This window comes from Pristiophorus japonicus, chromosome 18 (assembly GCF_044704955.1).
Source record: "Pristiophorus japonicus isolate sPriJap1 chromosome 18, sPriJap1.hap1, whole genome shotgun sequence".
NCBI classification, from domain to species: Eukaryota; Metazoa; Chordata; class Chondrichthyes; family Pristiophoridae; genus Pristiophorus; species Pristiophorus japonicus.
The window spans coordinates 42,384,478-42,407,549 of NC_091994.1; the positions used below are offsets into that span (position 1 = coordinate 42,384,478).

General features: G+C 46.9%; 1 protein-coding gene across 1 annotated transcript in view; it reads right to left on the reverse strand.

Annotated features, from left to right (window-relative positions):
- mpnd (MPN domain containing) overlaps nt 1-23,072 on the reverse strand; it is a 31,723-nt gene that overhangs the window by 3,222 nt on the left and 5,429 nt on the right. The window contains exons 2-12 of the mRNA XM_070860876.1: nt 22,631-22,842; nt 20,863-21,093; nt 18,226-18,382; nt 17,238-17,322; nt 15,478-15,574; nt 13,488-13,560; nt 12,383-12,459; nt 9,257-9,425; nt 7,534-7,604; nt 2,215-2,304; nt 20-112 (exon numbers count right to left, since the gene is read on the reverse strand). Coding sequence (XP_070716977.1) covers nt 20-112; nt 2,215-2,304; nt 7,534-7,604; nt 9,257-9,425; nt 12,383-12,459; nt 13,488-13,560; nt 15,478-15,574; nt 17,238-17,322; nt 18,226-18,382; nt 20,863-21,093; nt 22,631-22,842 — 1,355 coding nt within the window. The remainder of the gene's footprint in view (nt 1-19; nt 113-2,214; nt 2,305-7,533; nt 7,605-9,256; nt 9,426-12,382; nt 12,460-13,487; nt 13,561-15,477; nt 15,575-17,237; nt 17,323-18,225; nt 18,383-20,862; nt 21,094-22,630; nt 22,843-23,072) is intronic.

Consider the following 23,072-nt stretch of genomic DNA (forward strand, 5'->3'; position numbering starts at 1 on the left):
AGGGAAAAAGCCGACTTACTTTAATTTTATCTAAATATGTTGTCTCCTCATTCCATTTGTCTTTGAACTTCACGATGTCGGGAGCTGCTTTGTAATATTCCAACAGAAGCATCTGCCAAGGGAATTCCAATAAAATCTACAGATTATTAAAATCGCCACATCTGTCCTGTTTCAACCCCCCCGCCGCCCCCCCCTTTGAACAAACTCGAAGGGGGTTTCAATGTAGTGTGTCCACGTTTACCTGTGATATAATATTGTCCTATGAATGCGCCAGTCGGTGACATTGGAGAATTGCTTTGGGTCTGCAACACTTGCAGGTTCTGGCCACTGGATGGGACTAGAAGGGCATTATTGAAATTATCCAGAAAACTCAGGAAGAAGGTTTGTTTTTTCTCCCCTCAGGCTGGTTTATTAAGATTTTTAAATTTCCTATTATGTATATCTTGCTGGTTATTATTTCTCTCCTTCAGGTTTCTCTACCCCACTCTTCAATATTTGACTCGGTTGTGAGGTTCGAGATTAAGTCTAGATTTGACTATTCTAACGCACTCCTGGTTGGCCTACCACATTCTATCCCATGTAAATTAGAGATGATCCAAAACTTGGCTGCCCGTGTCCTAACACACCAAGTCCTGCCCACCCATCGCCCCTGTGCTCGCTGAAATACACTGACTGCTGGTTAAGCAATGCCTCGATTTCAAAATTCTCATCCTTATTTTCAAATTCCTCCATGGCCTCGCTGCCCCCCCAATCGCCGCACCCCCACCTCCCTCCCTCCCTCGACCGCACCTCCCCCCCCCCCCCCCCGCCCGCCCCCGCCCGAGATGTCTCCGCTCTTCTAATTCTGTCCTCTTGAGCATCCCTGATTATAAATCGCTCAATCATTGGTGACCGTGCCTTCTGTTGCCTCGGCCCCAAGCTCTGGAACTCCCTGCCTAAACCTCTCCGCCTCTCTACCTCTCTACCTCTCTTCCCTCCTTCAAGACGCTCCTTAAAACCGACCACTTTGACCAAGCTTCTGGTCATCTGCGCTAATTTCTACTTATGCGGCTCAGTCAATTTTTTATAACACTCCTGTGAAGCGCCTTGGGACGTTTCACTACGTTAAAGGCGCTAAATAAATACAGACTGTTGTTGTTCCCAAGTCTCCGTGCCTCCATGTTTGACTCCGGTCGTGAGGTTGCCAATGGCGACTCCTGTCTGCCTCCCACCATTGGTGTTGTGCAGAAGGATGCCTCGCGGCACTTTATACGAGAAGACTGAGGAGGGGAAGGGGGAGGGGACTCGTGAGGAACAGACCAAAAGCACAGTTGAAGAAATTATTTTTTAGAGGCTCCTGAAGGATGGGAGAGGGGTTTCATGAAGTGCTTTTGGCAGGAAGTTCCATGGCTCAGGTGAGACCAGGCCACTGATAAGAAATAGGAGCAGGAGTAGGCCATTTGGCCCCTCGAGCCTGCTCCACTATTCAATAAGATCATGGCTGATGACACTTGGGAGAAATGGGGGGGGGGGAAAAATTATAAAACCACTTCAGTGTTTTAAGTAGCTCAACATCACAAGAAGGCTGTAATTGCACTCGAAAGGGTGCAGAGGAGATTTACGAGGATGTTGTCCGGACTGGAAAATTTAGCTATGAGGAAAGATTGGATGTTGTCCTGGGAATGGAGGAGGCCAAGGGGAGATTACATTGAGGTGTATAAAATTATGAGGGACCTAGATAGAGTGGATAGAAAGGACCTATTTCCCTTAGCAGAGGGGTCAATAACCACAGGACATAGATTTAAAGTAGTTGGTAGAAGGATTAGAGGGGAGTTGAGGAAACATTTCTTCACTCAAGAGGGTGGTGGGGGTCTAGAACTCACTGCCTGAAAAGGATGGTAGAGGCAGAAACCCTCATCACATTTAAAAAGTACTTGGATGTGCATCTGAAATGCCGTACCCTACAGGGCTTCGGAGCAAAAGCTGGAAGGTGGGATTAGGCTGGGTAGCTCTTTTTCAGCCGGCACAGACACAAGGGGCCGAATGGCCTCCTCCTGTGTCATCATTTTTCTATGATTCTATAATGTTCGGCTTGTAGTAGACGACCAGGAATCCAATAGCAGTGGGTCATGCTGCAGCTGCAGTGGACAGGCCAGGAGAACAGAACCAGCGTTCACAGGTGCATTTTCATTTTGAGAAACAAATCCAAGTCCATCAGTCAAAAAATAGAAGTACCATTTCATGCAGGACATCAGAGGTTAGAAACGTATCCTGCACGTAGGTCATCTCGACCTCCATGGGAACACCGTAATCATTGGGCTTTTGCTAGAAGAAATGAAAATGGATTAAAAGCAGAGACAATAAGCAGACCAGGAACAAATGGTGGCAACACAGACCATCAGCAATAAAAGGGCCAAACCTTCAGTGCACCTCTACAGCAGTGATGCTGCAGGTCAAATAACCAGTCCCACTGCGACATTCCGGGACCACTCCCGCTAATTTTTACATTCGCTGTCCACCCGCAAATCGCTGCCCAAGTACGGAATCTTATATGGCCGAGAAATTCGACTACTGCCCAAAACCGTGGGCCAGGGTGAACGCAGCCACTTCCTGCAGGTGTGAGGCCCGATCCGGACTCGGGGAAAATACTCGGTGAGCTGCGGCGGCAAATGGGCACCCACTTCAGTTCGCCGGTCGAGGCAATTTTGCGTAGGATCCCGACTTGCACATTTAGGCAGTCTTACGCCAGTTTCAGACGGGCGGTCTGGTCGCGTGAATATTGCATCAGGCACGTTTTGGGTATCAGAGGAAGGGGCGGCAGGTCTCCCCTCCCCCACCTGAATTTCAAGTGCAAAGCGGGCGGTCACAAGTTGAATTTCTACCCCACAGAATTTTATAGCACACAAGGAATGATAGAAAAGGACTGATATTGAAATAGCACACTCATGTCCTCCGGTCGTCCAAAAGTGCTTCCACACGCCATTGCAGTACTTTTGAAGTATGGTCACTGTTGTTTGGGAAGCATATCTGGCAGCCAATTTGCACACACCAAGATCCCACAAACAGCAATGAGATTAAAGATCACTTCGTGCGCTATTGGCTCAGAGAATTGGGCGGGAAGCGAGGGGAATCAGCCTGTTCTTCCTCGAATAGTAACATGGGATCTTTCGTGTCTTTAGTTTAGCATCTCATCCAGCAAAGGAGCACTCCATCACCATTGAAATAATCCAAATCATGGGGTGGGACATGAACCCCAACCTTCTGACTCAGAGGCGAGTGTACTACCTCCGATCCAAGCTGGCACTTGAGACACTCTTTGGCCCAGTGTTTGTGTGCTGGCTCTTGGAAAGCAGTCCATTATTCCCATTCCACACTTTTATCCTTTTCAAATACTTATCGATTCCTCCTTTTAAAGCTATTATGGATTCTACTTGCACCTTTGCCTCTGCTAGGACATCCCATGTCCCATGTCCCATTAACCCGCTCCGTTTAAAAAAAAACACATTCTCCTACCCTCTACCTTTATCCTTAATTTTAAACCTTCTAATCAGCACTAAAAATGGTTTTCCTTATTTATAGTTAAAACTCCTCATAATTTGAACACCATTATCTTCTATGTTTGAATAATTGCCTCAGTATCTGTGGTCTCTCAGAACTAAACCCGGTCACTCCTAGCATCACCTCAGTAAATCTCTTCTGCAGCCTTACTTATTTTTGTTTTGGGGACGTGGGTGATACTGGCCAGGCAGTTATTTATTGGCCATCCCTACTGGCCCCGAGGGCATTAAAAGCCAACCACATAGTGCGGGATGGGAGTCACGTGTAGGCCAGACCAGGAAGGGACAACAGGTTCTCTTCCGAGAAGGGCATCAGTTGGGATTTTACAACAACCCACCAGCTTGCAGGGTCATTTTCTTATATCAGGTTTATTGAATTTGACCTAATCCAGGCTGACACCACAGTACAGTGCTGAGAGAGTGCTGCGCTATCAGAGGTGCCGACTTTAAGACGAGATGTCAAACCAAGGCCCCATCTGCCCCCTCAGGTGGACGGAAAAGATCATATGGCACTATTTGAAGAGGAGCAGGGGAATTCTCCGTGTGTCCTGGCCCATATTTATCCTTCAACCAACATCACAAACATTTTATCTAATTCTATCTGGTTATTACCATATTGCTGTTCATTAGTTAGCCGTCACATTTCCTAAATTCCAACAGTGACTGCACTTCAAAAGTACCTAAAGCGTTTTGGGATGTCCTGAGGTCGTGAAAGGCACTATATAAATGCAAGTTCTTAGTTTACAAATTCACTACATTTCCTTTATCGGTACAATCTGTTTTTTCCTAAAAAGTATTAAATTAAATGTGTCACGTGACTTCCCTTTTACAAATCCAGTTTAGAGTTCGAGGCAGGAAAGTGTATCTGGTGATAAATGACTCACCCTAGTCACACTCAGTGTGAGAGCTGGTTTTCTAAAGTTATTCAGATGATGATTCATTTAATAGTGCTGATGAATAATAACCTGATGCTGTAGATTTCCACTTTAGATCATAAATCCACAGAAAATCTTTTTCAAATGAACAAAAGAAAAAAAGATTGCGTTGTGCTGAAAAGATCCAATCCAAAAGGTTACGCGTGTCTTGTTATTTGGAATTTTGATATATCAAATATCTCCATATATGGAAATTCTGGTTTGATCCCAGTCCCTAAAATAATAATTATAGAGATTAACTTTGATGTATAGATGTTTTTCTGCTGTTTTCCCATGTGCGGTGCAGTTACAGTACACTGGGCGAGGCGTGCGGGGCGAAGCACTATTGGAGGTTAACAAGACACTAGGAAGAGGCATTACTGGGGTAAGGGACTCTTAATTAGCAGCAGCACCACGTGCGCACCGATGTTGCCTCTAATTTGTTTTTGGTCCGCAGCCCCTTTAAATTTGCTGCGTGGCTGCATGGGCAGTATCTTTTTCCGTGGCAGTCACTGGGGAGCAGCCTGCGCAGGACCTCCCGCCTGATGTGCACGGAATATTCAGTGGGCCCGATTCCATCGCAGCTGCTGGTGGAACGCAGTCCCTGGAGCCCGAGAAATTTCAATCGACTGCTGCCTCCTCAGTCCCTTCCGTCTCCACCACCTTCAGCAGCCGGCCTTCCAGGTCAAGGGCAGCACCCTCAGTGGTTTGCTCTCCAACCCTCAGCCCAGGGGCAAGGGGGCGGGGGGGGCAAGCCTGGCTTCAGCTTGATGCTGACTCACAGGTAAGGCCTCAACTATTTACAATCTATATTAATGACTTGGATGAAGAGATCGAGTGTAATGTAGCCAAGTTTTCTGATGATACAAAGATGGGTGGGAAAGCAAATTGTGAGGAGGACATAAAGTCTGCAAAGGGATATAGACAGGCTAAGTGAGTGGGCAAAAATGTGGCAAAATGAGAGGTTATCCACTTTGGCAGAAAAAATAGAAGAGCAAAATATAATTTAAATGGAGAAAAATTGCAAAATGCTGCAGCACAGAGGGACCTGGGGGTCCTTGTGCATGAAACATAAAAAGTGAGTATGCAGGTACAGGAAGTGATCAGGAAGGCAAATGGAATGTTGGCGTTTATTGCAAGGGGGATGGAGTATAAAAGCAGAGAAATCCTGCTACAACTGTCCAGGGTATTGGTGAGGCCACACCTAGAGTACTGCGTACAGTTTTGGTCTCCGTATTTAAGGAAGGATATACTTGCATTGGAGGCTGTTCAGAGAAGGTGCACTAGGTTGATTCTGGGGATGAGGGGGTTGACTTATGAAGATAGGTTGGGCCCATACTAATTGGAGTTCAGAAGAAGGAGAGACGATCTTATTGAAACATACAAGATAATGAGGGTAGATAAGGTGGATACAGAGAGGATATTTCCACTGATAGGGGTAACTATAACTAGGGGACATAGTCTCAGAATAAGGGGCCATCCATTTAAAACTGAGATGAGGAGGAATTTCTTCTGAGGGTTGTAAATCTATGGAATTCTCTGCCCCAGAGAGCTGTGGAGGTTGGGTCATTGAATATATTTAAGGCGGAGATACAGATTTTTGAGCGAAAAAGGGAATAAAGGGTTATGGGGAGCGGGCAGGGAAGTGGAGCTGAGTCCATGATCAAATCAGTCATGTTGATATTAAATGGTGGAGCAGGCTCAAGGGGACAAATGGCCTACTCCTGTTTATGTTCTTAAGAGTAGGTCTTTCGGCCCCTCGAACCTGCTCCGCCATTCAATATCATGGCTGATCTACCTCAACTCCACTTTCCTGCACTAACCCCATATCCCTTGATTCCCTTAATATTCAAAAATTTAATCGATCTCTGTCTTGAATATGTTGAAAGACTGAGCTTCCACAGCCCTCTGGGGTGGAGAAGTGCAAAGATTCACCACCCTCTAAGTGAGGAAGTTTCTCCTCATCTTAGTCCTAAATGGCTGACCCCTGGCTCTAGACTCCCCAACCAGGGGAAACATCCTCCCTGCATCTACCCTGTCAAGCCCTGTAAGAATGTTGTATGTTTCAATGAGATCACCTCTCATTCTTCAAACTCTAGAGAATATAGGCCTAGTCTACTCAATGTCTCCTCATAGGCCAATCCCCCCCATCCCAGGAATCACTCTGGTGAACCTTCGTTGCACTCTCTCAAGTATATCCTTCCTTAGGTAAGGAGACCAAAACTGTACACAAAACTCCAGGTGCAATCTCACCAGGGCCCTATATAATTACAGTAAGGCAGCTTTACTCTTTTATACTCAAATCCTCTTGTAATAAAGGCCAACATACCATTTGCTTTCTTGATTGCTTGCTGTACCTGCATGTTAACTTTCAGTGATTCGTGTACAAGGACACCCAGGTCCCTCTGAACACCAACATTTCCCAATCTCTCACCATTTTAAAAAAAACTCTGCTTTTCTACCAAAGTGAATAACTTCACATTTCTCCACATTATATTCCATTTGTCATGCTTTTTCCCCCACTCACTTAGCCTGTCTATATCCCCTTGAAGTCTCTTTGCATCCTCCTCACAACTTACATTCCCACCTAGCTTTGTATCATCAGTAAACATGGATATATTACATTTGGTCCCCTCATCCAAATCATTGATATAGGTTGTGAATAGCTGGGGCCCAAGCACTGATCTTACATCACAGAGCAAGTTCGAGGGGCAAAAGAGCCTATTCCTGCTCCTATTTCTTAGCTTTGCAGCACCCCACTAGTTACAGCCTGCCAACCCGAAAATGACCTGTTTATTCGTACTCTCGGTTTTCTGTCCGTTAACCAATCCTCAATCCCACGAGCCCTAATTTTGTTCAATAAGCTCTTATCTGGTAAGAAATGGGATCAGTCACACCATCAATCGTGCACTGATGTCAGGTCGGGTTCAGATACTGAAAGAATCGAGGCCCATCTTCAGAGGACATCACCAACCATAATTCTGGCGTACAGACAGGCTTACTGACTCCATTAGCGGCATTCGAACGTTGTGGCATTACTGAGGATCCCGACAATACCCATTTGAAAACGACAGGTCACTTACCTCTGGAGGAGGCAGAACCCAGAAAGGAGACATTTTTGATTCCAAGTCAGAGTTTCCGTGATGATAAGGCCCTTAAGTAAAGAGAGAGTCAGTTAGGATGTTTCTCCCTCCCTTGGAGATTGGTGTTAATAAATACTACAGGACAGAGATACATTCCATCTGCACCAACAGCATCCAACACCCGTCCTTGGTTTTAGACTCCAAGGAACCATTGCAGCTCTGACACGCTGGCCATCTTAACCCAGCCCGAGCCCATTGCCAGCCACCTTCCCTTCCTATGGCCTTCCAGCTTTTAATCCCCTATTGCCCCCATTTTCTGAGTTCCTAGTTTGTTCTGCCTTGTGTTGATTTTACTTGCCCCACTGCCACGTCCAACAAACAAAGTTGTGCAGCAGTTTAACGCCATCCTGCCAACTAGGTTTTCCATGCAATGTTCTTTTCCCTACCCTTGAAGGAGCCAGTTCTTTCCCAGTTACAATTTCATGGTTGCCAGCTCTCTGGCACCTACTTGCTCAATGTCAACGGGCTCTTCAAGCATGTGGGTCATCACAGCCAAGCCTGTTCCCCCTGTTCCAACATCCACACATGCATGCACCTTCCAACAGGGGTCACTAGGCAGCGATCGGGAGCAGGTACCCTGGCTGACCTTCCCCCACCACTTCCGGGCAATGTTCCCTCTAAGTAATCAGGCCGCTCACTGGCTTTTCCATTGTAAATACCGCGCATGCGCAGAAATTTAAAGGGACTGCACATTAAAAGAAACAGGCTGCAGAGAACAAAGCGCAGCTCACAGGGACCATGGCTCCCAGGCCACTAAGGCCAATTGTGACTCTTTAACTGCCACCGTTGACAGCAATGAACTAACTCGATAGAGCCAGAGGATTGAAGGTGGGACCTTTCTGCTCTGTATGGTTCAGTATGATACTGAACGGTGCATTTAACCATAAAGACATCAGGAAGATTGCAATACCTAATAACAAGCCAAAGAATGAAGCAGCAAATTGCTTTCAACCACAGCTATTTGTCTGTGGTCTGCACAGATGGAGCCTCGGAAACCTGGTACAAAGTTTACATCCACGCTCCCACTAATTTGCAGATATCTCAAGTCGCTAATACCAACAGATCTTGGTGTTACGATTTAAGAGTTAGCCACCATATGAAGCGGCTGCACCAGTAACAGCTCTTTCCAAACCCACACAATTCACCAGAACAAACCAATGATCGAGAAGCAGAAGCACATCAGTCAATCATAGACAGTCCCTCGGAATCGAGGAGGACTTGCTTTCACTCTAATGAGTCCTTAGGTGGCTGAACTATCCAATACGAGAACCACAGTCCCTGCCACAGGTGGGACAGATAGTCGTTGAGGGGAAGGGAGGGTGGGACTGGTTTGCCGCACGCTCTATGCGCTTGATTTCTGCATGATCTCGACGATGAGACTCGAGGTGCTCAGCGCCCTCCCGCATGCACTTCCTCCACTTAGGGCATTCTTTACCAGGGACTCCCAGGTGTCAGTGGGGATGTTGCACTTTATCAGGGAGGCTTGACAGAGTTGCCTGACACAGATTGCCAGGGGACACATAGTCCATAGTTTACACACACTCCTGCTTTGCCGTACCAGTGCATTACCTCAGACCGTCACGGACATCCTTTTACCCAGTGCATTACTCGTTCCGCCTCCTCAAGGCAGTATCCCGAGACTAATGCACAATCAACTCCTTACCGCAGATGAGCGCCAGACAGGGCTGGAAACTGTTGGTGGTTCCCTGTAGTTTCAGCTGATAGTCCATCTGAGAATCAATGTCCTGCAGAGAGGGCAGAGCGCGAGTGTACGGGTGACTGTGGTACCAACCGACCAGCGACAGCCCCCGCAGGAACAGATTCTGGCAAATCTGCAGAAGAGAAATTGTGATCAGTACAGGGAAGATACAAATTCAGATGCAGCAACACTGCACGAACTGCAGCATGTGTTTGTGAGCAGACGTCAGGGAGACTAGTTATACCCACTCTCAGCCCTGTTGCGTTTTAGTAGTGAAGGTCTATTCCAAGGCCCGGAACGCGCACAGCACGTTGATGCTGTCATACGCGTGCACATGCAGTGTTTGCTTCCCCTTTGAATCCTTTCAAATGCAAACAGAAAGTTGCTTCTGGCACGCTGGGCAGTAATAATGTGCGCATTTATAGATACTCTCTTGGGTTACAACAACACCAAGCATTTGTGTATCGCCTTTAATGTAGTAAAACATCCCAAGTCGCTTCACAGGAGAGTGATCAAACAAAATTTGACACCAAGCCTCTTGAAATATTAGGACTCACCTCCTGACTCCCCAAGGCCTTCCCACCATCTACAAGGCACATGTCAGGAGTGTGATGGAATACTCTCCACTTGTCTGGGTGAGTGCAGCTCCAACAACACAAGAAGCTCGACACCAGCCAGGACAAAGCAGCTAGCTTGACTGGCACCCCATCCACCACCTTAAACATTAATTCCCTCTACCACTGGCACACCGTGGCTGCAGTTTGCACCAGATGCACTGCAGCAACTTGCCAAGGCTTCTTCGAAAGTACCTCCCAAATCCGCGACCTCTACCACCTAGAAGGACATGGGCAACAGGCGGATGGAGAACACCATCACCTCCACATTCCCCTCCAAGTCACATACCAGCCTGACTTAGACATATGTCACCATTCCATCAAGGAGAAGAAAGAGGTGAAGAGACGGAGACATTTAGGGAGGGAATTCCAGAGCTTGCGGCCTAAGCAGCTAAAAGTACGGCCACCAATGGTGGAGCGATTAAAATCGGCGATGCTCAAGAGGCCAGAATTGGAGGAGCGCAGAGATCTCAGAGGGTTGCAGGGCCAGAGGCGGTTACAGAAATATGGAGGGCTGAGGACTTCGAGGGATTTGAAAACAAGGATGAAAATTTTAAGATTGATGTGTTGCCGGACCAGGAACCAATGTAGGTCAATAAACACAGGGGAGATTGGTAAATGGGAAATGAGCTGAGGCGGGGCAGAGTCGGGCGATATTACAGAGGTGGAAATAGGCAGTCTTGGTGATGGAGCAGCTATGGTCAAAAGCTCATTTCCAAGTCAAATACAACACAAAGGTTGCGAATGGTCTGGTTCAGTCTTAAGGCTGTTGCCAGGGAGAGGGATGGAGACAGTGGCTAGGGTTTGTGGCAGAGACAAAGGCTTCAGTCTTCTCAATATTTAGTTGGAGTAAATTTGTGCTCATCTGGTACTGGATATCAGAAAAGCAGTGTGACAAATCAGAGACAGTGGCGAGGTCGAGAGAGGTGGTCATGAGGTGGAGCTGGGTGTAGTCAGCGTACGTATGGAACCGGGCGCTGTGTTTGCAGATGATGTCGCCGAGGGACAGCATGTAGATGAGAAATAGGAGAGGGCCAAGGATAGATCCTTGGGGGACTGGAGGCAACGATGCGGGAGCAGGAAGAGAAGCCATTGCAGGTGATTCTCTGTCTACGACTGGATAGATAAGAATGGAACCAGGCGAGTGCAGTCCCACCCAGCTGGGCGATGGTGGAGAGGCGTTTGAGGAGGATGGAGTGGTCAACCGTGTCAAAGGCTGTACAGAGGTTGAGAAGGGCAAGGAGGGATAGTTTACCATGGTCAGAGTCACACAGGATGTCATTTGTGACTTTGATAAGAGCCATTTCAAAACTGTGACGGGCAAAAACCTGATTAGTGGGATTCAAACATGGAGTTGCGGGAAAGATGGACATGGATTTGGGAGGCGACAGCATGTTCAAGGACTTTGGAGGGGGAAGGGAGTTGGCGAATGGGGTGGTAGCTTGCAAGGACAGAGAGGTCAAGAGTGGAGTTTTTGAAGAGGGGGTGATGACGCTAGATTTGAAAGGAAGGGAGACAGTACCCGAGGAGAGAGAACCAGTAACAATATCAGCAAACTTAGGGTCCAGGAGAGGAAGTTGGGTGCTCAACAGTTTGGTGGGAGTAGGGGCGACGGAGCAGGAGGTGGGTCTCCTGGATAGTATGAGCTCGGAGAGGGTTAGGTTAGATTCTAACTGTCGTATATTAGCTCGAGAATGTAATCTGCAGACAACCCCGGACAATGTACCGATTCAGGAACTGATTTGAGGTAGACACCTGTAACCAAGGACTGAAGATGCAGGTTGTTAGGAGAGGCCGGGTTGCTGTACATGATGTTTTTAAACCTTAATAAGAGTTTTTCCTTTTTAATTCAATCTTGAATTAGAAAGTCTGAAACAAAGTTGAAAACAGGAAAGCTATCCGACAACTTGCTCCATCAGATTCCAGCCGGCCAGGCCAGGCCTGTCCTGACACCTACTCACGGCAAAATGGGCCTGAAACCCACGACTGAATGTGCACTGGAGGTAGATTCGTTGATCTGACCCCAGTCATACTGCTAAAGTGACCTCTGGTCTACAGCCCTCCGTGATCAACGTTCTGTCTCGGTAATAAATCCAGGAAATTTGCTGTGGAGCCTGACAGTTTTAGTTAAACAGGAGGTTATCCCAAGCACTGTAGTCATTGGCTCAATAAGATTGACATTGGTAACCTCTTGCCCTCAATGTCAAGGGAATTGGGGGGAGTGGTCCAAAATGGAACAGAGAGCAATTTACAAACTCAGCCAAAAAAAATCCCATCTACAGTGGGACAGGTGGTGGAAGAGGGCAGGATTGGGCTCAACCTTCTGACATTATCTCGCCCACACATGAATAATGGCACTTGAGTGATGTACCAGAGGGTGCATGCCACCTACTGTGCTGTAACCCAGTCAGAGAGCCGAGATCTTCAGGAGCGCAGGAAAGGGAGCGAAACCTGGGAAAACAATGATGAGCTTTACCTCTTCTTCGACCGCAGAGGCAGCGTCCTTGTCGGAAAGGCGGATTCGACATGGAAACGCTCGGAGAATTGTCAGCACTGTCAAAACATACACAGCAGTCAGCAGGGATCTGTACTGTAAATGAGGGTGGGACAAAATTCACAGATAGTAGCACCTATTCAAATCAGGATTTATTCTAGCAGAATTGGGCCATTTTAACTCGGCTTCAATCTAACAATACACTGCGAGCCAGAGGCAGAAAGAGGGAGGGAGAAAAACAGAGCTGGGGGGAGAGCGAGAGAGAAAGAGCAAGACAGGAAGGCCGGGGTGGGGGGGGGGGGGGGGGGGGGGGAGTGGAGATTCAAAAGTAATGAATTTATGCTGAACCCATATAGGACCCTGGTCAGGCTGCACTTGGAGTACTGTGCACAGTTCTGGTCCCCATACTATAAAAAGGTCATAAAAGCGCGGGGGAAAGAGTTACAAGGATGGTACCAGAGCTCAGAGATTGCAGCAACGGGAAAGATTGAACAGGTTCGTGCTTTTTTCTTTAGAAAAGAGAAGACATAGACAAGACCCGATAAGATCTTTAAAATTATGAATTGGTTGGGCAGGGTAGATGTGGAGAGAATGTTTCCACTTGTGGGAGAATCTAACACTAGAGGTCATAAACACAAGATCGTTACTAATAAATCCAATCGGGAAACGAGGAGAAATGTTTTTACCCAGAGTGGTGAGAATGTGGAACTTGCTGCCACAGGAAGTGGTTGAGACCAATAGCTTTGATGCGTTCAAAAGAAAATTAGATGAGTACATGAGAGACAAGGGAGTGGAAAGATATTCTGAAATGTGGTAGATAGAAGGTGTGGAGTATAAACACCGGCACAGACTAGTTGGGCTGAATGGCCTGTTTCTGTGTTGACCAATCTATGTAATTCTACGTAAAACATTTTAAAGACAATTAAATGGAAGAATGTAATAATTTTATCATGAAATGGGTTTCTTTAATTTTGTTTTTACACCCAAGTATTTTCTCTACACAGTATCATACTCAAATAATACAGTGTCTATACAACCTATATTCTATCTATATATTGTATAGAGGGATGAGTTAGGAGGTACTTACGCTGTGTGCTCGTGTCCCACCTACCCCCAAGGTAGCCCACCACCTCACTGGTCGTCAGGTGGCAATGAAAATCCTAAAGAGGAATAAAAGGTTTTCAGGAAGAGGAATATTGAAGGAGGGAGTTCCACATTACTGAATACCTGGTGTGCACCCGCTCAATTCATTATCACACATCAAATTCTACTTTGCATCACTTTCAAATTCAGTTTAAATTATTGTGGAAAACTTTTAAAAAAAATTAACGTTTTCATCATAAACTTTGCTTTTCTCTCTTATCCATTGCCATCATTGCTGTTCTGAACTTTCCGTTCATGTCAGCTGCGACCACAGCAACAACTTGCATTCATGTTGCGTCCCCTCACATACAGGAACATTCAGAGCGTTTTACATAGGGGAAGAATTAAGAGACAGTTCCCAAAGGTTTTAAGAGGCCTTTGAAGAGAATGAGGAAGATGGGGAATTCAGAAGAAACTTTTTTTATCCAAAGAGTGGTGAGAATGTGGAACTCACTACCACAGCGAGTGGTTGAGGCAAATAGTATAGAGGCATTTAAGGGGAGGCTAGATAAGCAGATGAAGTAGAAGGGAATAGAGGGTAATGCGGACAGAGTTAGATGAGGAAGACCTATGTAAAGTGGAGCGATTTAGCCAGAGTTGCTATAGTGATTGGCAGATTAGTCTCCGAGGTAAAGTGGAGGATGGATGGATGGGTGGGGAGTAATTCAGGCAGGAACCCAGTGTACAGCTAGAACATGAAGCTCGAGAAGATTGTTCGGATAAGATGGGAAAAGACCACTGAGGAATTGAGGGAATGCTCTGTTCTATGCATGCTTTCTCCTCTCGGAATCCTCACTGTTGTTAATTAACTAATTGCATCAGCTCCTAACTCTCACTTGTCCAGTGCAGACCACTAAATTCTAACAGCCCAGAGTTTGTGGGAACTCTTCCTCGCACAATATACAGGCTTTTAAATGCTTGGCATCACCGGACCACTACTTGTTGAGTTACTGGTATGTTTTATCAGCCCTTCACTCTGGTTTTTCAATGAAAATACATGGGATCAATGCAATGGTGTTGGCTCAGAACTGCAGTATAATGAAATGGCTGCTGTTGTCACTCAGCAGCCCTCTCCCCTTCAACCAGCACTTGGCAATATTGCAATGTCTTGAAAGATGGGCACTGAATTAGTGACCCATCCCAATAGCACCCCAGGGCATGAAAGGATAGTTCTACAATCCCTGCCCAACCCCCACAAACTTGTCACTGCCAATACACCCCGAGACCAAAGAGTGTAACATTACTATACCGGTATGTGCAACTAGTACAGCAGACTTAGTTCATCAGTGATAGTCTTGCCCAATCATTGCGATTCTCAAAAAAGGGAGTCGTGACAGTGTCCAAGTCAGACTCTCGAGGGAGCTCCAATGCCGAGGGGAGCAGACTCCACCCCCTTCCCCAGTTCTCGACTTCTCTGCGGAAGCCGGTCGCTCGTTAGGCATTGGCCACTCTTCAGCACGTCACTGTATGAGGTCATTCCTCATAACGTGCACGCAGGCAAAAAATACAAGCAAGTTATTTGACCAGACGACCTCATGCAATGTCCACACACATGCACTGTCACACTAGGGCTACTGCATAGTGACGAGGAGCAGCAACTCTGACTGATTTCTCCCCAAACTACAAAGGCTAATCCTGCCACTTGAACTGAGCTCAAACCAACGGCATGCAGTCGAGGAATCAAGTCTAGGACCTTCTGGTCTTTGTAGCTCAACAGTACAGCGGGTAACACTTTAATCCACCAGGCCATCGAGCAGCAGGGGTTAGGTTCTATTGGTTGGTTGCAGACCAGTATTGGACAAGACTTGAGGCCTGAATGCCTATTAGCCCTCTCCGTCAGGGAATGATGGTTGGCAGGTGAAGGTAGGGGCTGTGCAAAGAAACTATAAAACAATTGTTCAACTGACTTAGACGTAAGAACTTAGAACACCTACCACCAGCAGCAGTACATTGCTTGATATCGCAACATTAAAGGGCTGGAACTTGTTCACCGATGTGAATGACATCAGTTCGACGAGGGTATGAGGATCCCTGCAGCAAGCAGAGGGAAACAAGTTAGTACGTCACTCAAATCTCTCATTCGCGAAAGTGGCACTCAGATTTCAGCGGAACAGTGAAGGCTGGGAACTGAAGTGCACCGTTGGGGTCCAATAGATGGAACTTTGCTGCTCATCAGGCCTCGACTAAGCGAGAGAAAGATCAAAAGAAAGAACCTGCATTTATATAGCGCCTTTCATGACCTTGACATCCCAAAGAGCTTTACAGCCAATGAATTACATTTGAAGTGTAGTCACCATTGTAATGTAGGAAACGCAGCAGCCAATTTGCACATAGCAAGCTCCCACAAATAGCAATGTGATAATGACCAGGTAATCTGTTTTATTGTTGATTGAGGGATAAATATTGGCCAGTTCACCAGGGTAACTCCACCGCTCTTCTTTAAAATAATGCCATGGGATCTTTTACGTCCACCTAAGGCAGACAGATGGGACTTTGGGTGAACATCTCATGGATGCCCATGTCCTTACTGTAGAATAGACATCTCTCATCACGTTGAGCACAACATTGAATAAATGATTTAAAATATTAATTCTAGGCATTCCCAATGGGTCAGAAGGGTTTACGTTCCTCAGCCACACAAAAGTAGGAAGCTCCCGGGATGTCGGCCTGCACTACGTTTACTAATCTCAGTCAGGGCACTGGTAGGGGCTCTAAAATTGGATGCAATGCACCTGGGTTATGGAAAGGAGAATCTGCCAGGATTCCAAACGCTGTTCTCACCTTCTGCTGGAAAGTGAATGTATGGACATCGAGCACGCACAGAAAACAGGACAAGCTAGGCTGCGATGCCCTCCACAGTCACATAGCTGCTGTCACGCTAAGTTCAGCACACACATCCTGTCCCCCTCTGCAACCTTCTTCCCATCTCCCCCACCCCTCCACTCCATCTTTAGTGGCAGAATCTTCAGCAGCTGCAGCTCTACTCGCTGTAACCCCCTTTTTAAACCATTTTCTGTTTCTCCGCTTCCCTTCCCGCATTTAAAGGGCTTCTCCAAAACCTCTCTCCTTGGCCAAGCTACCGTCACCTCTTCTAATCAACGTTCCCTCCAAGCTGCCCTTTGTTGTGCTCGAACTTTTGCAAAGAAGGACTTGCATATCTGCAGCGCCTTTCAGGAACTCATGTCGTCCCAAAGCGCTTTACAGCCATTGAGTTATGTTTGAAGTGTTGTAGTTTGGGGAAAGATGTGCCCAGATCACCAAACATGAACCTCAACTCTTTGCAAAGAGTTTGGTGCAAATAATCAGGGCGGGGCCTGTTTATTTCAGTGCGCTGTCCCTTTAAATCCTGCGCATGCGCAGTATGTCCAATGGAAAAGCCTGTGAGCGGCCTGCGCGGTGTCTCTCAGATCACTGCACGGCCGCACACACACGCAGCCTGGAGGGAACATTGCTTCCAACCCTCCTGAACGGCTCTGCGTCCACTCCAGTCCTCCGTGCAACACCTTGGGATGTTTTATCGAAGTTGAAGGCACTATATCAATGCGCCCTCAGACAGGAATAATTACTATTTCGGTAGGGTACCCCAGTGCCTTAAGCAGAGGAGAGAAAAAAAATTATACCATTCATTTAATTATCGAATCAACTGAAAGCCAAATAAAAAGGTCAGATAATGATCTGGTTAAATACAACGTACCTCCCAGAGTCTCTGCTCCCGATCACCGAGTATCGCACAGGGCCTAGGTCTTTGTTGCCAGCTTTCTTTATGCTGTGCCCATTGTCTTAAGGGTGAGAAAGCACATCACTGTTAAGTCAAAAAGTACAAACGGTGTTTCAATAACATACCGTTATACAGTCTTGAGGTCCCCGTTTGCATTCCACCCGGTGTGATTAAAAGGCAGCAGCAGTGCCTCAGGAGTGATCGAGAGCCACTCCACCAGCCTCAGACACAGTGATGTTGGACATCATTTCTACTGGGCCTTCGCTGGAGGTGGTCAGGCAGGGGTCAAACTGAAGGAGAAAGGGTCAGGCTGTGTCACACACATGCGCACAGCTGGTGCCAAGGCGACTATAATGTATTTGCTTCATGGGTTCTTTGTTTACAAATTCAGAGCAACACATTGCTATTAAGAACTAGTTGGGTTTATTAGCAAAGGCTTAACAATCACACAACACATTACCAGTTCATCCACCAGGCTCACAACCACCTGCCTCATCGTGGATCCCCCGAACCCAACTGGCTGGGGTTTTATTTAGTCTTGTGGACATCACGTGACCGGCTGAGCCACTCCCAACTCAACAGCTCTACAAACCTGTGAGCATACTCAAGTGCATACATTACAGCGACCTAGAGCGCAAAAGGAGTGCTTCAACAGGGTCCGATCGCTGCCGCCAGGCTTTCTGACGCCCACTACATTAGAAAGCATTTGACAGAAGCAAAATTCTCCTAAAACAAAAACAGACAATTCTGGAAGTGCTGAGCAAGTCAATCAGCATTGATTGGGTCCGTGTTTTGGATGGGAGGTTCTCATCAGTTTCATCACCATGTGAAGTGACACTGTTTGATCATGTATGTCCTGCACCCAGTGAGTCAGTCTGTGCACCTGTAGATGCTGTGCAAGGAAAACGGGAAATAATTGCACCACAGGGTAAACTGCCAAACAATAATGAAAGAGATGAGGTACCAGTCAGGCTGGAGTCTCGAGCGCTTTTAGCTTGCAGTTTCCTGCTCTTTTCTTCCACCTTCTTGACCGGATTATCCGATTTAGGGATCTTTCTGCCACGGTTTTCAAAGTCTTCCTCTTCAGGAATCTCCTCGTCTTCGCCTTCACTGGCCAAATTCTGTGGGGAAGATGGAACCGTTAGTGACTGCTTCACCCAGGGTCAGGAAAACTACTGGAAAATGTGATGATCCCCAAGGAAAAGGATGGGGCCTTTTTTGCGCCAATTATCTCCCCTCTTGAAAGTGTTGCGTCCATGCTGCATTATAGGCTTCAGGCAGCCCATTGGATCTCATTCCTGCTCCGTGAGCCAATAGCAGCAAATGCCAGCACACTGTGGGGCTACAGCACACACCCACATCCCACCACAGAGATCACTGGCAGGAGCAGGCACCCTGGAGGATTGTCCCTTTTCCCCAGCCGGGGCGTAGAGAATCATAGAATAGTTCAACACAGATGGAGGCCATTCGGCCCATCCAGTCTGTGCCGACTGTTTCGAAGAGCAATCCAGTTAGTCCCACTCCCCCGCTCTTTCCCCATATCCCTGCAATGTTTTTCTGCTTCAAGTATTTATCCAATTCCCTTTCGAAGGCTACTATTGAATCTGTATCCACCACCCTATCAGGCAGCGCATTCCAAATCCTAACCACTCGTTGCGCAAAAAATGTTTTTCCTCATGTCGCCTCTGGCTCTTTTGCCAGTTTAAATCTGTGCCCTCTTGTTCCTTCAGCCACTGGAAACTGTTTCTCTTTATTTACTCTATCTAAACCCTTCATTATTTTAAACACCGCCATCAAATCTCGTTAGCCTTCTCTGCTCCAAGGACAACAACCCCAACTTCTCTAATCTCTCCACATAACTGTATTCCGTCATCCCTGGAGCCATTGGAGTAAATCTCTTCTGTACATTCTCCAAAGACTTCAAGTCCTTCCTAAAGGCGTACCGAGGTCAGCTGTAGTGTCTCTACTATCTGAGATCAGAGACTGTGAATTGAACCTGGAACCGCCCGACCTATGTAGTTTAGTGCTAAACTAAGCGGTGTCTTCATCCACTAAAGCCTTAAAGGAGGCCTCAATGTCTCTTTGTTTGCCAACCCCTCCTTACAGGCAATCAACGACATATTTTTCTTCATTGATACACTCACAATGGAATCTAAATCTGGAAACAGCCTACTTTGTGCACATGATTTAATGACTGGCTGACGTTAGCTGGCTAAACGTGGAATATTGACAAATTGTGGAATCTCCTGACATGCACCATGCCAGGAAATCTGCAAACCAACATCTGGCACCAATAAACAAAACAGAGGTTACTGTCTCCTTGCCATGACTGTACAAATACAAACAACATCTTGCTGACAACAGTAAATCTCCCTCTGCCAAGTCCCAGTAATCACTCCCAGGTCAGATACAGCACGTGACACTATGGTGCACGAACTCACTTTTACCACATCGGCCCCACCCCACCCCCCCACACACTTATCTTCATGTTGAATTCCTGAGCCAACAATGGTGGTTTTATCCTTTATTTTATTTTTTTTAAATTGATGTGACATTTCTCTTTTACTGCAGTCTTGACATTATGTTAAAGGATATTAGCATACGCTCGCACAGCAGGCCTGGATGAAGCTCCGTCATCCGCTATTTTAACCGAGGCATTAAAAACAGCGAAGGAAGCAATTTTATCCAGACTGTGTTCACCCTCAACTATCCTTTCTTCTCACTGAAATTATAAACAGGCAGCAGTTTTCTTTTTAAAAGGAGACACTGGCCTTTTGCTTGTGGGAGCGGCATTTAAATCCAGAACAGAGTGATGGGATGCAAGTGTCTGCCTGATGGCGGTGCACACAGCAGAAAACAGCTCCGGCTCGGAACAGTAACGGGTCTGCTCTCTCCGCAGGTGTTGACCGAGTGCTTCCAGTATTTTCGGGTTTTTACTTCAGCTTTCGCATTTTTATGCTTTTTACGTATTAATTGCATATTGGGCTTGCTGCAGTCTCCAGTTTTTAAAAATATTTATTCATTCACAGGGTGCGGGCGTCGCTGGCAAGGCCAGCATTTATTGCCCATCCCTAATTGTACCCGAGGAGGCGGTGGCGAGTCGCCTTCTTGACAACTGAATGGCTTGCTGGGCCAGTTCAGTGGGCAGTTAAGAGTCAACCACGTTGCTGTGGGTCTGGAGTCACATATAGGCCAGACCGGACAAGGGCAGCAGATTTCCTTCCCCAAGAGACATTAGTGAACCCGATGGATTTTTATGACAATCTGGTAGTTTCATGGTCACCATTAAGGATATTAGCTTTTTATTCCAGATTTATTTAAGTAACTGGATTTAAATTCCCCAGCTGCTGTGTCGCTGGATCATTAGTCTCGTCCACTATGTTACTGTACAATTCTAGCTTACACCACTCTAAAACATGAGAAACTAGGCTGAGATTGCCCAAACTCACCAGACCCTTACGACCAGAGAAGATTTGCATCCCATTTAAAGTCTGGGCCTGACTTGAACAGCTCCCCCAGCACCCCCCACCCCAGGAAATGTAACCCCCGTCTCTAATCCCACAGTCCTTTCTGTTGAACTGGACTACATTTTGGACCGTACCATTTCCACGGCCTGCAATGGTGGCTGCTGCTTCCTCAGCCACATGGTCTTGTACTGATCCAGCTTCTGCCCCTTGTACTTCACAGAGGCCCAGCCGCAGCCAGACTTCTTGGCCGGATTGACTAGTTTCTTGCAGTGTGTGGCCCAGGCACTGGGAGAGTTGAAAACCTGGCTGGTTTCCTGCCATCTGATCTTCCCGTCGGGCAGCAGGTCCCCCACAAACGTCTTCCCCTGTGGAAAGGCAGGACGGAAAACATAAATGGATGGCAGGTCATATACATAGAACCATAGAAAATCGATGCAGGAGTAGGCCATTCGGCCCTTCGAGCCTGCACCACCATTCAATATGATCATGCAACCTCTGTACCCCTTTCCTGCTTTCTCTCCATACCCCTTGATCCCTTTAGCCGTAAGGGCCACATCTAACTACCTTTTGAATATATCTAACGAAGTGGCCTCAACAACTTTCTGTGGTTGAGAATTGTGAACCTGTGGAATTCTCTATGAAGAAGTTTCTTCTCATCTCGGTCCTAAATGCCTTACCCCTTATCCTTAGACTGTGACCCCTGTGACGCCACATAGGAAGTTTTAAATCACTTTATGGAAATAGCCTGTCCTGTGATTCATATGCACATTTAAAGATGTCCGAGAAGGTTAAGAGACTTTGAACAAAATAAAAAAGGAAATAAAGCCGCTCTAATTAAGTGTACTAAAATCATAGAATGGTTGCAGCACCAAAAGAGGCCATTGGGCCCGTCGAGCCTGTGCCAGCTCTCAGAGCACTTCAGCTCGTCCCACTCCCCCACCCTTTCCCCGTAGCCCTGAAAATTGTTTTCCTTTAGGTACTTATCCGATTCCCCTTTTGAAAGCCACAATTGACCCTCCTCCACCATCTTTTCAGGCAGTGCATTCCAGATCATAATCACGTGCTGTGTAAAAGTTTTTCCTCATGTCCTTTGATTCTTTTGCCAATCACCTTAAATCTGTGTCCTCTGGTTCTCGACCCTTCTGCCAAAGGGAACAGATTCTCTCTATCTACTCTGTCCAGAACCCTTATGATTTTTGAACACCTCTAACAAATCTCCTCTCAACCTTCTCTGCTCCAAGGAGAACAATCCCAGCTTCTCCAGTGCATCCACGTAGCTGAAGTCCCTCATCCCTGGAACCATACACACTATTGGGGTTCCAAGTTTTGGGCCCCCGTTTGAGAGCTAAACTCAGCCAGGACAGCTTATCACTACAAATGACCTCAGTATCCGTGGACGAGGGAGAAAAATAGCTTGGCTGTGATGACCACTGTTCTGTGCCAGGATGCCCAGTTCTTGAAGCCAAGGCAACTTAGTCAATTTTGTGCTTAAATGTTGCTGATTTGTCCTGTTGGGAGTTTTATCAGCCTGGAGTTTTGAAAAAGGCCATTCCTAGTGGGGGGGGGGGGGGGTGTAAGGTCCCAAAATCAGAATACAAAAATCCAAAAAGGTATCAGCAACTTAAGATACACGCAAATTGACGGGAACATGGAGTCAAACTTTAGATGTGACTCTCGAGGATCCAAGGCACACGTATGGGTGGCCCACAAAGACAAGAAGCCTTAGATACTCCTGCTCCAGGCTCAGGTATGGGAAATTAAGCCGGGGCGAGGACCCAGAGGGCAACCGACGCTTGTGGAATTGTACCCCAAGAGTCAAGATCTTCATGAGAGGCAAGGTGAAAACTGAGGGAGCAGAGGGGTGGAGAGGAAAAGTAATGTTGAGGCGAGATGTTTCCTTACTAAATAGTGAATGGAGAGCAGGCCTTCTCCTGGTTGGATGACTTTGTCTTTGAGAAGCACGCGCAGTGTAATCCCACGGCGAGTGAGCAAGGTCCCCCGGGGGCTGTGTATTTTCCCAGCAGTCCCATTCTCCGCCTCTTCCAGGTTCACGTCCACTTCATCCTCCTCGTCCTCCACTCCCTCCTCCACTGCGGGTGATGACGGGTCAGAAGCTAAGGGCAAACACAACAGACAGTAAAGTTAACGGTGACCAGGTCTCGGTAGGTCAGTAGATAACCGCATCACCCATTGTGGTACTGAGCCACTGCGATCCAAAAGCTCCAAGTGTGGTCTGCACAGAGTTTGCGGATTTCCGCTGTGCCAGCAAGTGGGCCGTGTGACTAGCGTCAATGCCCTTGGGCTAGGGAGAGAGAAAAAAAATCATCCAGTGATCCCGCTGCCA